Genomic DNA, 20,375 nt, shown 5'->3' with positions numbered 1-20,375 from the left:
TTGATGCCTAAGAATGCTTGTTGAGTAAAAAAATAAGTGAATTAGAATTAAGGAAGATGAAAGACTAGCAAGAGCTTACGGTGAGGACAAAAAGCAGGTGCAGAAAGGCTAAAGGATTAGTAGAGGGGGAACACTGGGATAGGGTGGGACATTTCAAATGTGCATTCTTGGAGATGAGTCACTTCCCAAACATAGTGGGTGACTGTTGTCAAATTGCAAGGACATTCCAGGAGAGAGCTGCTGCCCTATTTCAGATACCCACAAATAGGTATGTTTATATTAGTTCTCACTCTGAGGAAGAACATGGACCATTTGTCCTTTGAATGTTTGCTTTTATACCCTTTAGTCATTTGTGCTCCAAATGCAAAACACTTGAGGTTTTTCCCTTAATCATAGCTTGGCTCCGCCCACACAGCCTGCCTGCTGCTGTTGCATCTTATCCACACCTTTAGTCAGCCTTCAACATGCTGTAGTGTTTGGTTGCTGAGCAAATGGTGTCCCCATGGTCCGGCCCTTGAATAGCCAAGCTGCCATGTTCATGCTACATCAATTACAGTGAGTGCTCTCCACAGATAATTTCATTACAGATATGTTTCTTTTCTTGAGTGGACTCTGGGGGAAATGAGTCAATTCTAAATAAATACTATTGTATCTGGAATAATTAAAAGAAGCATAAGTCTTTGAAAGACTTGGATAACTTTTCTACATGGGAAAGAAATGCTTGTTACAGTCAGAAGGGTTACAGTATATCATGTTCTTCTGTTAGTGTTCATGACTAAAATGCAAGCAAAACATATGCTCTGCATACGCTGAGCAACAAATTCTGCCTTCAATATAATACTGAATCTTCAAGAATAACTGTAGTATGTAAATATATGAGTTAATGTGCAATGAAATATGCAATAGTTAAATACATATGATAATTTCACAATTATTTTAGAAAACTTACTCTTATTATATTTCCATTTCAATCAATTAAAAAATTAAAACTTTTGAGTCTTGTGTTTGACAGTCAAATGGTCTGTACTTTTGAAATTTGGTCTCATTTAAATAAATTTAGATGTACTTAAGTCCTTATTTACATTTAAGACAATTTTTTAAAATGGTTTTTAGTCTGAGACTTAATTTTTAGCTGGTTAAAAGTTTTGCAAGTAATTCATGCACCACTGATGCAATTAATCAGATATAACTCAGATATGAATAATGGAAAGAAATAACATAATATGTCCATATTAACATTTTTCAATATAGCAGTTTTTAATTTTATCTATAAGCCTGTCCATTCTATTTCTATTCTGAAACATATAAAAACATATAAAAAGATGTAATTTTTTCCTTGACTTTTTTTCCCCTTTGTCAGGTATTTTGCAATATGGATATAAATGGGGGAGGTTGGACCGTAATACAGCATCGTGAAGATGGGAGTCTGGATTTCCAAAGAGGCTGGAAGGAATATAAAATGGTAAGATGGAAAAGTTTACACTGTTTTTTAATGTTTTATCATGAGGTTATCTTCACCATACTGTATGATACATTTTTAGGCGTTTGTGAGTTATTATTAAAATAAAATGATACATTAGGGGTATTATTTTCATTAGACACAAAACATTCATAAATCATTTTCAGCAAATGATTTCCATGTGTGCATCAGAAAGAAAAATGTATTACTGAAATTATTTGGTGGACTGCTTTGTGTTGTCTGAATTTGTTTTTAGTTGAATGAGGGTGTGTGGAGTTAGAACCTAGACTAGGCCTAGATACATGAACCAGGACAGGGGAGTTGTGCTGTGCTGCAGGCTATGGAACAGGGAGGTCATAGCAATGGCCTGACTGGCAAGATGTTGCTGGCTGTTGACTGAGAGCTCCTTCGTGTGACTTTTTCATGTGGCTAGGCTAGGTTTCTTCCAGTACAGAGATCTAGCGCTGTCAGACTTCTTTTGTAACAGTTGGCATACCCAAAGCACAAGAGTAGAAGCTTTCAGACCTTTTCAAGTTTTATTAGATCCAGAAATGGCACAGTGTTACTTCTACTGCATTCTATTGGTTATGGTGGGCTGCAGGGGTCCAGATTCCAGGCAAGAGGAGGACACAAAGATATGTTCATTAGGGTCTGCAAAGTAACAACAGACATCATCATCATGATCATCATAGCTAACCTTTTCAATGCTTTATATGTGCCAGCACTATATATAAATTCTTAACAAATTTTTATATCAGCCCTATTAGCTAATACTATCCCCATTTTAAAAGAAAATAAAGAAGAGCGAGATCAGCTTCTCCAATATTATATTGTGGATGACTGAAATAATTCAAAGACCAATAATCACACAGTCAGCGTCTACAATATCAACTGTTAAAACCTGCTGACAGAATGTCAAGGCACACAAAGGAAAAGGGCCTTTATTTATGTATTCTCATTCTTTTACATCTAAATCTTCTAGATAATTCTTGTGTTAGCTTTTCTGCAAATTTCCTCTCAGAAGATAAAGAAAAGGGCAATAGAAATGCTGTATTGGCCTAAGTTCTGTCTTGATATTATTGTAGAAAATGTGTAAAAACAGTTGTTGGTTGGCAACAGAGTTTACTTTTTAACAGGCTTTTAATTAGTAAAGCAGCAGTAAATAAAGAGTTAAAATAAATGACTGGAAGTCCGTAGTGGTGTCACTGTGTCTACAACAATTTTATTAGATACTCAGTTGAATCATTTGAAAGCACGTTTTAAAAAGTTTGAACTGACGCAAAGTTGGAATCTTGATATCTTAAACCACAAACTCAATATGGAATGGTAGGCTGAAACCAGCAAGATATAATTCCACAAAAGTAATTGTAAAAATTTTCACCTAGATAAAAAATACATGTTAACTGTAAAAATACATGATGAAGGTGACAAATTGGCTCAAGAACCTAGTATTTAAAAGATAGTGTTTTGTTTTGTTTTGTTTTTTTGGCTGTAAGCTTATTTTGTGTTGTTGGCTACTTAAAATCAAAAATTAATGTGCTCAGTTTACACTAATAGTTTTTTGGTCACAGAAAATGCAGAACTTACTATTGTCTGTTATGACCTGGCCAATAACATCAAAAACCACTTTCCATTCTGGAGGTTTTCAAACATGTGGACTTATCCTAGAATGAACTTATCCATGTAGGATGGGAGGAATTTGGAAATTATGCCTGGAACAGGTGAATACCTGGAGAAAAAAAAATTAAGTATAAACATGATAGCTATTTTAATTAATCGATAAAGTTATGTGGTATTGATAATCAAAATGTGGTCTAGGGACCAGCAGTATTAGGACCACACATCTCAAACTCCATCCCAGATTTACTGAATTAGAATGTGCATTTTAACACTGCTTTAGTGGGAGGTTCAATAGAGGCAAAAGTTTATTAAGTATGAAAAAAAAGCTCTCTACTGTTTAATTATATTGTGAAATGCACCTCCTGTTAAGTAACAAGACCTCCCCATCATCAGTAGAAACAACCATAGGAGGTAAATCATCATCTTTCTGGATTGTTATAGAGAATTGGAATGTTAGCTTAGGTTCCAAGGTTTATTTCTGCCTATGTGATTCCGAAAACATATGGGGGATAAAAGATTATCTAAGTTCTAAAAGAAGAACTTGGATTATGTTTACATTAACAGTTTGAGTCCCTATGCTGACATTTACAAGACTAGTGATTTTTGGCAAATCACTTAACCCACACCTCAGGTTTCTTACTTATTAAAATAGGATAATGATAATACCTCACCTGCCTTGCAGCGATGTTGTAAGGATTACAAATAATATAAATAAAGCACTTTGGCTCATTGAATTTTCAATGAATAGTAGTTATTATTATCCAAGATTAAACATCAAGTGCAAACATTTTACTTAACTATTTCAAAAATATTATTTTATACATCACTTTAATTCATTATTATTTTTACTACTTACTGGAATGTGAAGAAGTCATCTGAGATTCATGCTATAGATATAGATTCAGGCTAATATGAAATACATTATTATTAAAATTAATGAAAATAGAAAAATAAATATAAAGTTGTCATCATGGTAATGTTCCAAAATGGTGAATTATTAGCTGTAAGCATCTGTGGCCTTGGCAAGCTAGGCACATTAAGTAAGAGATACTGACTGGTTAAGTATGGAATTCATTCATGTATTGTGAGTATTTACCAAATGTATCCATTTCTAAGCAACTCTTTTTTGTTATTGGAACAAGACTGAAATTATTCTTTAATAATAATTTTATAAAGTTTACACCTCCTCACTTTTAAACAAAAAAAAATACTTTTATTTTTTATTCAAACTTGAAAAATGTATCAACTGAGTGTCCATCTTGCATGGTCAAAAATGAGATAAGCACCAAAAATGAGATAAGCTCCAAAAGTCTGAAATATTCTGGCAAAAGTGAGACTGAAAGCTTTTTTTAAAAAATTGAAAATATTTATCAAATCGGGCTCGGTGGCTCAGCCTGTAATCCCGCGCCTTGGGAGGCTGAGGTGAGTGGATTGCCTGAGCCTGCGGGTTTGAGACCTGCCTGGGCGACTTGGCAAGACCTCATATCTCTACAATAAATCAAAAATTAGCCGGGTGTGGTAGCGCGCGCCTATAGTTCCAGCTACTTGGAAGGCTGAGGCGGAAGAATCGCCAGAGCCCAGCAGGTCGAGGCTGCGGTGGCCGGGAGCGGCCACTGCACTCCAGTCTGGGCGACAGAGTGAGACTCCAACTCAAAAAAATTTTAAAAAAAAGAAAATATTTATCATATATTACAACTTGGTTAGCATTCACCAAAACACATGGTAGGAAGCATTTCAGTTGTTTCCTCTAGAGCTTTTCTTTCACCTAAAGACAGAATAACATGACTCCACTAGGGATGGAAATAGACTCGTTATGCCAATTCTTATCAATCACACCCACTTCTATTTCCTGCGAAGAACTGGCTGCTCATTTCTTCAGCTTAGGGTATACATCTTTCAGGGAAATAAGAACTTAGCAAGCTTCCTTAGTCTTCACTCTTCCTTAGTCTTTACCAATCTACTATTATATACACTAGGATGCTAAACTTCTTCCTTGGACATTGAGTGCCAAAATAAAGTTTTCTCTCTCTTTCCTTTCTTCCTTTCCTCTCTCCTTTCCTTTACACTGGCTGATATCTGTGGACTTCCTCTTGGTTCATAAGGTTTCCTGAACATGTTAAAGTTATTAATGCATGAAATTACAAATATATTTTAAGCATTATAATGATTATTTCTAAACCTTCTTTAAAATGAAAGGGTTGCAGTTTATTTGATTCTTAACATTGGCTTGGCTTTAAGCCTACAAAAGCCTTTTACCTAAAGCTTTGTTTCCACTTAACCTTCCTTATGAGGAGATTCAGCAAAATCTGGTTTATGGATTCGTAAAGATGTTTGCCACAGAGGAAGGTCTGGAGTGGAATTTTTAATGAGGCACTTAAGAGACTATATTAACTCCTTCAAGCCATAAGGATACCATTGAGTGGCCTCCGGCAATAACACTTACCAGCAGTACTTTTGCATATAAAGCCCAGTGGAGCTAAGAGTTCCAAATAGTACCTTAAGTGGCCTAACTTTACACTGTAGTAGGCAATGACTAATGCCCTGGAGACAAACTCTTTGTTTTAAAAACAATTATTCTCATAAACAGAGCGTCTTATTGACAAAAATTTCAGTCTGAGCACCGTGCCTTCTGGAAATTCTTTGTTTCTGTAAAGAAATTAAGAGCACGGTTTCAACTGTATTTTGATATATTGATGCAAAAAGAGAAAAAATACATAAGAAATTAAAAATTTTGAAATAAAAACCATTTCCTACTTTCTTGGTCTGAGAGTCACAGCAGTTAGAGGAGACACATGATTTAAATACATATTAAAATCTCTTTGAAAAACCACAGCTCAGTCTTACCTGTTTTCCTTAATAGTTTGTACAAAAAATGATGAAACCCATAGAATATGGACTGTGTCTGTTTTCAATTTTACTTCATCTATAAAATATCAACACTTCCTGTGTTATCAGACAAAACAAATAAAGTATCAGGAACAATTAATTTATTAACTTGGAAAAAGTACAAACTGAAATTGAACATTTCTACAGGTTTCAGCAAAAAACTAATGAAAATTAATCTTTCTTCTGCATGCATTTTTTAATAAGATGTGCTTTTCAAAGGCCAATTCTAAGTCTGTTAGTTTTGATTAAAGTTCAGTGTATTTCTATCATTTTGTTAGAGAACTACAAAAGAAATAAAAATTGATTAACAATGTAATTCAACAGAGTCAAAATCTTACATGTGATCATAATTGATATCATTATGATATCTCATATTGCCTCCCATAGTTTTTATGAAAGTATATGACATAGTACTTTTGGTTTTATTCTTGAAAAAGAAAAATATTTGTATTACTATTATTTATTCATTTGTTGCTACTTTTTCAATATCAGCACATCATTTTATATTAACTTTTATTTTTATTTTTATGGGTGTTATGGGCTATTTGGTGCAAAATATAGACCTATGGTAAACTGTTATGTGCAATAATGTATAAACCTATTTTGGAGGATATGCACTGGATTTCTTTGTATTTTAGGCATAAATATTAATTATTTTCAAGGGCCATCCCATACACATAATCAAAACTTGCCTCCCAATGTGAAACTCAGTATGAAGATACAATTAATGTGTTTTTCCCTGTGTACCATTCAGAACATTTGGTTTGATTAACATACTCTTTTTAATTTGTACTTGGAACAACTATTCCACAACATATTTGTGTGGTTCTCCACCTTTGGTTCATAGACAATTTACCTGTAGAACCTTGTAAATGTACAACTCTCTAAGCCCACCCCCAGACATTTGGAATAAGAGTCTTCACAGGGGAAGTAAATCACCTATATTTTTAAAAAATCTCAATTGCCTTTACTGATAAGCACTCCTGGTTGAAAGCACTGTCACAACTATTAACTCATTGACATTGTATAAGACCTTAAAAATTACCTCTTTTGTAGATCCTAGAACTTGTCAGATGTGGCGAGAAAGGCATTAAAAGAAATAGGGTCAAGGGCGAATGGAAGGAGACAGGTACTCCTTAGCATAAGTTAACAGGTAAAAATGAGAAAGTTTCTGCTTTTATTTGTGCCGTAGTTTAGTACCAATTGCAACCAGTTGGATTTAATTTCTTTTTTAAATTTTAAAGAAGTGCGGTACAATTCAGAATTAGGTATACAAGTGGTCATCGTACGGGTAAAGTTTGAGCCTCCCTTCTGTCCCCACTTCACCTGGTTTGAGAGAGGTACCTTTATTGATGTTATGTGCTCTCCCCTCCCCTGGCAGTGACCTGCTACTGTGAATCCCTTTATTATAGTATTATGGTAAATGTTCAGGGTCCACTTATAAGTGAAAGCATGTGATACTCAGTTCTTTGTTCATGTGATAGATCACTGAGTATTATAGACTTTTAATTTCTTATTTAATAATTAACTTACTTGGATTAAAATGACAACACTCATCTGCAGAAACAAACACTCAACTTATTATCATAATACATTAGTGTCCGTCATCCGAAAGCCTTTTATTTATTATTTATTTATTTATTTATTATTTATTTTGAGTTGGAGTTTCACTCTGTCGCCCAGACTGGAGTGTGGTGGCCGCTCCCGGCCACCGCAGCCTCGACCCACTGGGCTCTGGCGATCCTTCCACCTCAGCCTTCCGATTAACCGGAATTATAGTCGCACGCTACCACTCCTGGCTGATTTTTGATTTATTGTAGAGATGAGGTCTCGCTGCCCAGGTGGGTCTCGAACCCACGGGCTCAGGCAATCCACTCACCTCAGCCTCCCAAAGGCGCGGGATTACAGGCTGAGCCACCGAGCCCAGCTCTGAGAGCCTTTTAAATAATGATTTCACTATCTCTTTATTCATATTTAGGCTAAGACAAGACTGCATTTTTTTGTTCCCTTTTTCACACAGAGTGGAAAAAAACCTACTTATCTGCAAACAGCTCACAGTCTCTTGGAAGAGAGGCAACTAAACAGAAAATGTATACCTTACTATGTATGCATCTTGTGATGTATATTTTAACTCTAGCAACTAGATTTTTAAGTGCTTTATATGTGTCAACACTCAGTTAAGTGCTTTAGGTATATTATCTCATTTCATTCTCACATTATATATGAAAACAATGTTTTTAATCACTATTTTGTAGACAAGGAAACTGAGGCACAGAAGTAAATGGTTCCACAACAAATATGTAGCAGATTAAGACTTCCATCTGGAGTGGAGATAAGAGGTAGAAGTTGCTTAATCCAAACCAAGCCTTTGTTCCTGATCCATGGTTATGCCTGATAAACTACCCAATAGACAGTTTACAAATGTGGGAACCCAATTCCCTTATTTCATGTATTTTTCATCTTTATGATGAAACAGTTGTTTCTGCATTGCTGCTTTTGGCTATTAGAAGGTTTCCTCCCTACACTCTCTCTTTAACAGCCATTTTAATTCATTGTAGTCAAACATTTTGCTCCCACAATAGGGCATCTTTGGACAGTTTTTCTGGAAAGGTACTTGAAATATAATTTTGGTTTCTAAAGGCAAATTTTACTGCTATCTTTTTAGTTGCTTCTTCCTGGAAGAAGAAAAAGCAAAAAAGTTTAGGAAGGGATATTTATCTCCACTTAGGGAGACATACAGCCTTACATGTTGAGACAGAGGTGGAGGCCCTTGTAGGAATGGCATTAACGCTGCCCATTTCTAAGTCTTCCCCGAGATCACTGTTCTTTTCCCTGGGCAAGCTAGGAAGTTTTAGCCACACAGCGCTTTCAACAGCATGGAAATATGTGACCCAAAACTTAACACTTCATCATTCCCAGCTTCCTTATTCACATTTACAATAATTGTTGAATCCCTTTTCAATGACTACACAGAAAAGGGAATTCTCAAGTGGTTAGAGGGAGAGTTTTAACATGTCTGAGCTGAAAAGAAACGTAAGGAAAAATCCCCATGATCTTCTTCTTCCCAGGGACTGCTGCAATTGAGGGTGTTTATTCTTTGACTTTCAGCTCCCTATAACTTTGTTTTTTGCTCATGCTTGGAGAACGTAAGCATTGTTCTTCTCGTTGGTATGTTGCAACAGCTGCCATAAGAATGTGCGAGACTCTTAGCACATCTAAGATTGCTTTAATATTTCCTGCCAGAGTGGAACTTTTATAAAGTGTGACTTGAACATCTTAGGAACAGAGAAGCCAGAGTCAATGGTGCACTAACTCAGTGGGTTCTATAGCTTTGCTCTGAGCTATGAGTAATGTTCTTCAGAAGAGCATATGCCCAGTGCAATCTGTTCTGTTAATCCAAAAACTAAATTAAACCGGGAAATAATTTTAAAATTGTGCATACTTATATTAATACATTTCACTTTAGCTTTAAATATGAAGATATACATTCATGTATCCTTTTTTAAAATATGTCGTGCCAAACCCTAGAATTCTGGATCAGTGGTTCTTTCATAAAACTTTTTTGTAATAAAAACATATCTAATCTCTAGTTTTAGTTTTTTTAAAATAGAAGAGTACATAAAGACACATGAAAAGCAACCTGACTTTAAAATTCTTTAAAATTTTTATTATTTATCCCAGTCTTTTTGAGTTTTAGCAATGCACAATTAATTTTTTTTTCTTTTAGTGATTTGCTTTTGTTGAGCAAACCTAAATACCAAGTTAGGTTTTAAAAAATAAAATATCTGAACTGTCATAAATGGGTTTGGTAAGCAACTCATTTGGCAAAGGCAGTAGTGCACAAGTGATTATGTTTCAGTCGGGCACTTTAAGAAACACTTCCCTGAGACTCAGTCAATTTGTCTAAAGCAACGATTGTGTTTTAAGTTTACTTCTCCAAATGTTACTGCCAAGTACCATAATATTTTGTTTCACTTCCTCCCTCCCTCCCTCTCTCCTTCGCTTCCTTCCTTCCTTCCTTCTTTCCTTTCTTCCCTTTTCTTTGAACTTTAATGAATACTTTAAGAATGCCCAGCATATGTCTGGTCTCCACTGGTTTTTGAGGATTCACAAATACAACATAGCTCTATTACCAGGGAGTTCACTATATGGTCATGAAGATAAACATGTAGATCATTACAATGAACTTCAAGAATTACCAAGGAGTATTTTCTGAGACAACTGTGAATACTCAGAGCCTAGAATGCCAGAAGTTTCTTAGAGTTCTTTATTTCCTATTACTAACATCTCTAACATTAATAGTTGGCTTTCTTTAAGAGACCTTTTCTTCCTTTCCTCTAATAAACTATTTTGAATACCTAAATAGCTTGACTTTCCCAAAGAGAACAATAGAATCAGGTTAACATTCAAGTCTTCTGCCTCAAAATCCAAAGATATGCTAGTATAACTTATAAACTATTATAGTTACAGATTTACAAGGTTGCTTATTAATATTTAGAACGAGAATGTTAAAGCTCTAAAATTCAAGGGTCTAGTAATTCATAAAATTAATACAAGAGCATAATTGGACTCCTGAAATATAGTATAAAATAACAACAATAAAAATATTGTTAAATAGCTTTCCTAATACCATCCTGACAGTTTTCACTGAAAAATGCTTAAATTATGTTCAAACTATTCCATTAACTTAGACTTATTCAAAAATAAACATACAACTGAGAAGAGTTTTCTGGTCAAACTTACTAACCAGACTTACTAATTGTAAAACAGCTCATCCATACAGATTTGAATAACAGAGGTTTTACTGTAATAAAAATTAGATAGAAGCCTAATTGGAGAGCAACATAGCAGATGGTATTGAGATATGTTAGTAATTGGAGAAAACTGTGTATAAATATGAAATAAATGTCCTGACTTTTAAACAACTTTTATTATTTTTTAGGAAATTGTTAAATACTGAACATGAAAAGTTTCTCTCTAACGTAACAGCTGCATCTCTGTCTTATTTCCTAGGGTTTTGGAAATCCCTCCGGTGAATATTGGCTGGGGAATGAGTTTATTTTTGCCATAACCAGTCAGAGGCAGTACACACTAAGGATTGAGTTAATGGACTGGGAAGGAAACCGAGCCTATTCACAGTATGACAGATTCCACATAGGAAATGAAAAGCAAAACTATAGGTAAGTCATGTTTCAGTGGAGTGCTTGGCTCCCTTTGACCTAGCCACTTAATTGTGAAAAAATTTTAAAATGATGAAAATCATCTTCCAAAATAAAAATTGTCTAGACCTATGACAAAGACACAGAAAAAGCCTGTAAAAACTTTTTCAGAACTTTAAATATACGTTTTCATAAACTGATTGTCTTGATGTTGGCTTAAATTTTAGTGAGTGTTGAATTAAGTCAAGCACAATATTGTTGTGTTGTTATTGTTATGAAGGTACAGTAAATTCACATATATGAAACTGATAACAGAAAAGACAAACTCAATGGTTTGAAATAAATCAACTGTCACTTCTACAAAACAATTTTCTTGTACTACTTTATTTTTTTAACTCTTCTTAAATTATCATTTTTCAAATTACCTTGAAGATGGGAAAAGTACACTTTTATGTTTTTAAATGATTTACATATAAGATGAGACATAACTTAGAAGTTTTTCGTAAATAATCCAAAGAGCAAAAATAAATTCAAATAATGGCATCAATATCATATCATAGAAGATGTAAAAATAGACAAAGTATACACTTAGTTGTAAATGGTTCTGAGTTTTTCAATGGCAAGTTTTCACACTGCAAAAAATATGGCTAAGGAAATAATGTGATGTGGTAGACTCTTTCTGTGAACTTATTGGGTTACTTCTATGTTCCAGGAATTCTCCTAGGTACTGGTGATTTGGTGATCGGTGACAAGGTCTCTAATCTTACAGATCTCAAAGTCAAACTTTGTTATTTACTACATCACTAAAAAGCTGGCTAGCATTTTTTTGAGAACATGGATGATATTTTATTTACTTTGTATCACTACATATTCATGCAATACTTGATGCATAACAGGTCCTTAATTATGTGTGTCTCAGTTTTTAATCAGTAAATTAGAGTTGCAATAATAGTTAACTCTCAATATTGGATATTTTACATCTTTCTTGGAAATATAAATGTGTACATTAAAGGATTGGCACATTGCTTCAAATAAATTACAATCACAGCAACAAAAGCCTTGTGCTTTATTCAGTCCGTGTGGCTATCTTCTCATAGCCCAACTGTTTCTGCTGCTTGTCTATTCAAGGCATACTATTCTTTTTTTTTTTTTCTTTTTTTTTGAGTTGGAGTCTCACTCTGTCGCCCAGACTGGAGTGCAGTGGCCGCTCCCGGCCACCGCAGCCTCACCTGCTGGCCTCCGGCGATCCTTCCGCCTCAGCCTTTCAAGTAGCCGGAATTACAGGCATGCGCTACCACTCCCGGCTGATTTTTTGGTTTATTGTAGAGATGAGGTCTCACCGCCCAGGCGGGTCTCGAATCCGCAGGCTCAGGCAATCCACTCACCTCAGCTTCCCAAAGGCGCGGGATTACAGACTGAGCCACCGAGGCCGGCTCATACTATTCTTTAGGGGCTTGAATCTGCATCTTTTCATGGGTACAACTCATTTTATTTTAATGACTTACTATGAGACTGGATCCATGGAGACAAAATAATCATTTTCTTAACAAATAGTAATGATGTCACCAAACAGAGGATGAGAAATAGATCTAAAGAGTTGATAGTCTCTTGAGGGAGCAAGGCTATACGTAATGGCAGCTCAAGAAACCAAGAAGAGACATTTATAAAATGCAATGGGGTGTAAGAAGAAATGTTTCCAAGGAGGTCAATATTTTGAGAGTTTTATAACAAGAAAAACCACTGTAAAACATCAGGGGTACTCTTATGTAAATGTTTTGACCTGAAACTTGAAACTATATGAAACTTGGCTAATGTCAGACAGCCTGACAGTAGGACTAGCAAGTAATTACTCTAGCCTTTTTCTAGACTCCTGAAAAATTTGCTTTGGTTTCTTTCCAAAATGTCTCTCAGTTCTTTTTAGGTGGTTGTGTGTGTGTGTGTGTGTGTGTGTCTGTGTGTGTGTGTGTGTGTGTGTGTGTGCGCGCGCACACGTGCATGCATACACATGTGTGTGAAGCTTAGGTAGTGCTAGGGAGACAGTATTTGGACAGGTTCAGGAGGATTGTCCGCATCTGCATTAGGCTTCAGAGTGTATGGTCTGAATGTCTTTCTGGCATTTGCATGTGGAAGAAGCATTTACCTTCTCTGAGAGTACCACACCCACTGGCCTCACTGAGCATTTATTTTTCATTCCCTCAACATTTATGTGATTCTGTACCTTCATCCATATGATATGGATTATGATAAAAAACGAAGTCTTCTCAGCTAGGGTGAGTCATACATGCTGAGATCTCCATTTTTCTTTTTTGAGGGAATTGTGAGCCTTGAGCACCAATATTATAAAACCATAATAAGCTTAATAATTTATTTCCAAACTTCTGGTTTTAGAGGAAAGAAAGCTGAGGTCTAGAAATATACAACATTTTGCCCAAAAAGGGAGACAGATTTAACTGTGAGATGTTTGACTCCTCCTCATTTAATGTGGTTTCTGTTCTGTCATGCTGCTGGAATAAAATTGGTGGTTCTGGCCTTCTCTCCTGCTGGGACCCAGTAGAAAGTAAGTCTGCAATCATCACCTTCTCATGCAATTATGTATGTGATTAACATTGGCATCAAGTGGGAAATTAGAACTCAATAAAGTATAAATGCTTGCTCTGGTGAATGATAAGTTAAAATAAACACACTATAAGATGGTGTTATTCACTTTTTCAGAAGAAAATGAAACAGAGGCTTGAAAAGAAAAACTAGCCCCTTGGGACTGTTCTCCCTACCTGTATCATCATGCATACCCAGTCCTGCTCCTCTAGGCCCAGTAAGGCCACATACGGCCTCCAGTAAGAACCCCAGTTGTCCATCATTGCTTTGGTGTGCTTTTCTTCCATTCATGCCTTTTCCCTCTGAATTAGGATACTTTGTGATAAATCATTCAGGGTATTACTACTGAGATTTGTATAACATTCTATAATTTATGAAATTACCTTTTTAGCACTTTAAATATGTAATCCTCATCATGACATTGGAAGGTAGATGTTATTAGGTACATTTTAAAGACAGGTAAGCTGAGGTTTTGGTCAATCAACTTGCTCAAATTCAATTAACTTTCAACTAAAATTCAAAAATGTGAAATCCATGCAAGTTTGTTTTATATTTTTAAGGGTTTTTTCTGTATTTTTCCTTTTTGAGTTATTTTCAGTTTTTTTAGAGTTTTCCTTTTTTAAAAAAAATTCTATTCTGAAAATACTATTTAAAAAATTCTCGTAATTGCTGCGGTCATAGTGTATAAACCTATTTTTATCTTTAAAAAATCTCTTTCATATTCTTGACATATACTGATTAAAAGAAAGTGTTGTAAATGGATAGATGAGCTTATACATGTGTCTGTAATACACATATTTTTATTTTATTCTCTAAGGAAATTCCAAATTAATTTCTCAGAAAGAAAATAAAATCTATAGAACCCAAGAGAGTATAAATAAGAAAAGTAATAATGTAAGAGTGTCATGATAAACTTATCAAGTGAAATGACACACAATCTATATGAAATTATTAAATACTTCCTCCAGAGATGTAGTGTTATCAGAACCTCATCATCTAACATCTAGACTATTATAGAGGCTTCCTGCTTCTAGTCATGACACTCTCAGATGTATCTTCCACACTGTTGTTGCAATGATTTTCCTAACAGCCATTCAGACTTGGGCTTCCCTGCTTCATATATTTTAACAATATTCAAATATTTGGGGGTTAAAGTCTACTACTAAGACTCTTCATGACTGGGCCACTACATACTTATCTAGCCATTGCTGCCATATACCCCTCTCAACCTTTGCCCAACCAGCTAGTTTCCTCATTATGATTATGTTCCAGTTACTATTTGCAATCTTCTCTCACTCCTCCATGCCTTTGTTTACCCTGTATGCTTACTCTACATACATAAACCCAGCTTTGTCACATGAAAACATCTTACATATTTAAGATCTTTCTTATTCCAATAAGTCTTCCCTGATACCTACTATGATAGGTGCTGTAATATGTCAACCCAATGCTACCCTTCAAACCTGAAGCACTTTGACTTCCAATTGCCAGAAATGTTGTTGGCTGACAGGTTTCAGCTGAGGTTGTCTCTCCAGACACTGCCTGTGGCTAAAGAGAGCCATATCACCCAAGGTCCCTGTTGCTTGCTGCAGACAGATTTGATCCACTGTCAATGTAGGAGTATAAATACCCTCTTGCCCCAATTCAGGGCAATGCTGAAGGACTATCTAAGGTCCAAAAGTCTACTTCAGGTAGCTGAGTTCTTCACCATGACTGCATGTGAGCCCTACTTCTCCCTCTGTTCAGTGCTCCTTTCTCCACTCTGCTAGAGATCCTAAGAACACTTCCCTCTACATTTTCATACACTGAATTCCAGGAGAAATGCATCACCTTTATCCTGAGGCCAGTTTGGATGCTTTGTGCTCCCACGGATCCATAGCACTCTGGATAACTGTCCAGTATCCACATTCTGGACAGTTACATTAACAAGTGGTTACTAACATACTCTCTCTCAATCTCTCTCTCTCTCTCTCTCTCTCTCTCTCTCTCTCTGTGTGTGTGTGTGTGTGTGTGTCTGTATGTGTTCTAAGCTTTTGTGGTATAGGAATCATTCTTAGCAAACTTCAAGATACATAACAAATTTAGTGAAAACATTAACTGAGTTGATAACTAATATTTAATATATCCATACATGAGAAAACAGAGGCATGGTAGTTTGCACAAGGTCACAGTCACTAATATGAGTAGAAACCAGAATGTGAACTTTGTTCTTATATTTACCTATCAATATGACCATCTCCTAATAAAAGAAATTTCATCAATTTCTGGAATTAAATAAATTAAAAACACATATTCTAAGATATGGTAATAGGTTTCTTCTAACCTCATTTCTGTCTTTAATAATTTGAAAGCCTGTGGACATATTACCTCATCTTTTCAGTTCTCTACTTTTTTGTCCTTATAAATTAAAGTATTTGTAAATCTCCTTGCAGGTCAAAAATTATTTTTTAGAATAGAACTATCTTTATATATGCATTATTTATTTTGTTTTGTTTTGTTTTGAGTTGGAGTCTCACTCTGTCCCCCAGACTAGAGTGCAGTGGCCGCTCTTGGCCACCGCAGCCTCAACCTGCTGGGCTCCGGCGATCCTTCCGCCTCAGCCTTCCAAGTAGCCAGAATTACAGGCATGCGCTACCACGCCTGGCTGATTTTTTGATTTATTGTAGAGATGAGGTCTCACCGCTCAGGTGGGTCTCGAACCCGCGGGCTCAGGCAATCCACTCACCTCAGCCTCCCAAAGGCGCGGGATTACAGGCTGAGCCACCGAGCCCGGCTTTATATGCACTATTTTGTATGACCTTAAATTTCTTTTATAAACAAACAATTCTAGATCAATCTAACAAATGCTTGAGAGTTTGGTTTCAGTTTAGAGATTTTAGGAACCTTTTACTTCTCATGAAAGCTTTACTGGTTTGAATACTGAGTTTAAGAAAACAAAAACAAACAAACAAACGAAAACAACCACCACCCCACCAACAAATACTTTAAAATAACAGAATCACTTATGGGATAGAGAGAATGCTGTGATCCACTGGAAAGAGATTTGGAATAGGAATCAGGATGTAGAAGATGTGAAGAGACCCAGCTTCACCACCTGTAAAACCATATGGTTTTATCCATCAATATTCAGTCAGTAAAACATAGCCATGATCAGCATTATGGAAATAAGAATAAGGTTGTAACACATGCTTGAAATCCAGCATCATGGACTGAGAAACCAGAAAAGGAAAGATCTGGAAATGTGTTGCTTACAAATGTGCAAACTTACAAGGAAGTATGTTCTGGAGAATGACGTTCCCAGATTAACCAAGTTGACAATAGCACAAACTAGCTATACCTGGGGCAACTCACCTATTACTTTTATGCCTCCATTTTCTTATCTTTATGTGGGAATAATATTCTCTAATCAGAAAGCACATACAGACAAAACTTGTATTTGGGAAACTTAAACACCACACAAATATGAAAGATATTTTGATTTTTAAAATTCTACTTTTATCACAGACAAGAAATCTATTATTGCATCAACAAATAATTCTAATTATATAGTCTATGTTGAAATGCCAACCATTGTGTCAAAAATTTTGCTGATTAGTAGTTATTATTTGTTTATTTGGATTCAGGATTCAATTTAGGTTCACTAATTGCATTTATGGTCTTATCTCTTTAGCTGCCTTTCATTTAGAACAGTCTACCTCTCATTCACTCTTAACAATTTTGAAGACTCTGAAACAGTTTTTCTCAGAATGTCTCTTTCTGGATTTATATAATTATTTCTTCCTTATTTGATTCAGAGTCAATCTATATTGACAAGAACACTCTATAAATGATAGTGTATCTCCTATTCTATCACATCTGAAAACACACAAGATCATTTTGTCTCCTTATTGGTGGGACTAAGTTTACTTTACTTATTAAGGTTTTGTTTCTGTTTATGTGATAGAATATGTACTCTCTTAGAGAAAATTCTTTAAAAAGATCGTAATGTTTAAACACATAGAGCTGATCTATTTTGAAGTGGTTGTAGGAACATAATACAATGTCTCTCCTAGCTAGTGTCTCAAAACATTAGTAGAGCAGTTTAAAAAAACCATTGTATCATGTTATAACTATAAAAGTAGAATTCACCAATTGAAGGTTAATTTAGTTATACTGTTTCTAAATATAAAAAGAAAAAGAAGACTACATTAAAAATTTTCAGCCTCAATGTTAGAGAAGCATAGTTTCAGGGAACATATTTTTTTTAGAAAGCAATTTTGCCTGTGATTTTTTTTCAGATCATGGAAATTGTTTGTTCCTTAAAGTTGAATCCTTTGTTATCTTTTTATGGTATTGAGTTAATTAGTAAATCCTCCTCGTAGATGGTATAGTGAGTCTCTCCTTTAAATAACAGAAAATTCATTTTAGTTGTCTGAATTATAATGTTTAATGATTTATAATGCACATCTTGTATTATAATTATAACCTTATTATATTATTAATAATGAACGGCTTGTGAACATTCTTATTTTATGGTCTTCATATTATTTGTTGGGGATGAATGACACCATCAGTTTGAAAGTGACTGATGACTATCATAAGCTATGTTCTGAAAAATATTCCATATGAAGAGATGAATAGAATTTTGGACCAAAATTGTGAAGAAAAACAACTTGAGGATAATTTGGCCATTAAATATCATTTTGCACAAGGTTTATTTTTGTCCAAGATCTTTATTGGGAAGTAGTTTGATGTAATTCGTAAAACATTGTATTGGTAATCCAGATACAAACTCTAGACTTGGATCTGCAGTTACTTTTCTGAATGACCTCGGACAAGTTGCTTTCCTTTTCCAAACTCAGATCCTCAGAAGTAAGATGAGGAGGGGGAGGTAAGACTGAAGTTCTTTCCAGTTCCACAATCCATTTTTTAAAATCATTAAAGTACTCCCATGTCATGTGTGTATTTCAAGGACAAAACAAATTTGTGTGGATCTAAAGAATACCCTGGAGCTTCCCGTGTAAATTTAAGCCCTGCATTTTTGTAGGTATTGCAAAACTTGTTTAACTTCTTTTTTTCAGTGAAAAGTTTCTTATTTTTCTGGTCCTCTGGTCTGCATAGTCCTGGCTGGAACCAGTAGCAGATGTGTTGAAATACTAAGAGGAAAGTTATTTTTTACAGCAGTTCTGGACTGATGAAGGTAGAAAAAAAACATGAGGAATCTCCTGGCAATATCCTCCTCAATTCCTAACATAGACTTTCAAACTCAAGGTTATAAGTAGTTTTATTTGTATTTTCAAATAATTTACCCAATTTGGGAGATGTATTATTTTTATTGAGTATGATTTTTGTTGTAGTTACATTCTGAAACAGAGAAGGAATCATTTGAATCATAAAAATGTATATTTTCTACTCTTTGAATGAGAAAATATTCAAGGGGAAAAAGACTTCCTAGGTCTTCAGAGTAATGGAAGAGGCACAGTCTTACAAAGTCACTTCGTATCTTCTTCAGATCTTTCAAGTATCAGGAAAATCTCTTGAATTTAGTGCAGATTAATGTCAATCTCTAGACTCTTGGATTTCTTTTAAACCAACAAAAGCACACAAATGTTTTTAGGCACTAAGATTTTCAAGGAATTCCTGTCATGGAATGAGTACTTCTAGGACTCAGACAACTGCTGTCCTTGAAACTTATAGGTTGGCAAACGTCGATAGAACTACTTAGCACTGCCTCCAGGAAGCAGTCTGAGGAAATGTCCTGTAATTCATTTCTCTGGATCCCCCTAATGCTTCTCACAACAAAAAAAGATGAAATCTCTATGAAATATGCCTTTATCATGTGCTATCCCACAATAAAATGCCACAGAGTTCAGGGCAATCATGTATATGTGCATTCACATGGCACATGCACATGTGTGATGGGGATGAGGAGGGTGGATAGTAGTAGACAGCCAAACAGGCAATTACAATGCCATGAGCACAGTTTACAAGTATGGATAAAGAAGGAGCACTGACTAGGGCTGGAAGTTTGGGAAGACTTACACAAAGTGGCCTAAGTTGACTTAAGAATGGCAAATTGGAATTAGCTGAGGAATAGTTCAGCGTTAGGGAGTAGAAGAGTAAATAGCCTTTAGGAGGGCTCAGAAATAAGGCTCAGCATGTCTTGTAGGAAACTACAAACAGTTAGGTATTGCCTAAGCTTAGACTACAAGGGGGTAGTAAAGATCACTCATGATGCCAAGAGGAAACGAGAGCCAGACAGCCAACATATGGAAGGCTTATAGGACAGGTAGCTAGTGATGGCTTCTGAGGGTAGCCTGCTGAAATGGCCTTTTCTCATGTCTACTTTTCTTAACTAAATATTTTGATGACTCTGTTCATTAGACATGAGTGGCAACAATGTGAGCGAAATAGTGGATCAGACAAAACCCCACAGAACCCAACCACTATCTTTTAAGAGTTGACTCTGCCTGGTTTCGTCTTCTTTATCCTTTGCTCAATATCTAGAGCTCTTCTCAGATTGAGTGAGGAGTCCTTTCTCTGTCCTCTCCCTGTGCCCTTTGCATGTTTTTATCAGGCTATATCACACTGGATTGTAATTGTCATTTCCTGTTATTAAATTGTCACCTCCAGTAAGGCAGGGACTCTTCACAATATTTAACATGTGTATGGAAAGA

At 35.4% G+C, this 20,375-nt stretch overlaps 1 protein-coding gene across 3 annotated transcripts in view; it reads left to right on the top strand.

Annotated features, from left to right (window-relative positions):
* ANGPT1 (angiopoietin 1) overlaps positions 1-20,375 on the top strand; it is a 258,861-nt gene that overhangs the window by 212,139 nt on the left and 26,347 nt on the right. For all 3 annotated transcript variants that reach the window (XM_008065155.1, XM_008065156.2, XM_021716105.1), the window contains 2 exons: positions 1,361-1,462; positions 10,979-11,145. In XM_008065155.1, coding sequence (XP_008063346.1) covers positions 1,361-1,462; positions 10,979-11,145 — 269 coding nt within the window. The remainder of the gene's footprint in view (positions 1-1,360; positions 1,463-10,978; positions 11,146-20,375) is intronic.

Source organism: Carlito syrichta, unplaced genomic scaffold (genome assembly GCF_000164805.1).
Source record: "Carlito syrichta isolate Samal-C Ts95f unplaced genomic scaffold, Tarsius_syrichta-2.0.1 Scaffold308168, whole genome shotgun sequence".
Lineage (NCBI taxonomy): Eukaryota > Metazoa > Chordata > Mammalia > Primates > Tarsiidae > Carlito > Carlito syrichta.
This window is presented reverse-complemented; position numbering and strand designations above follow the sequence as displayed.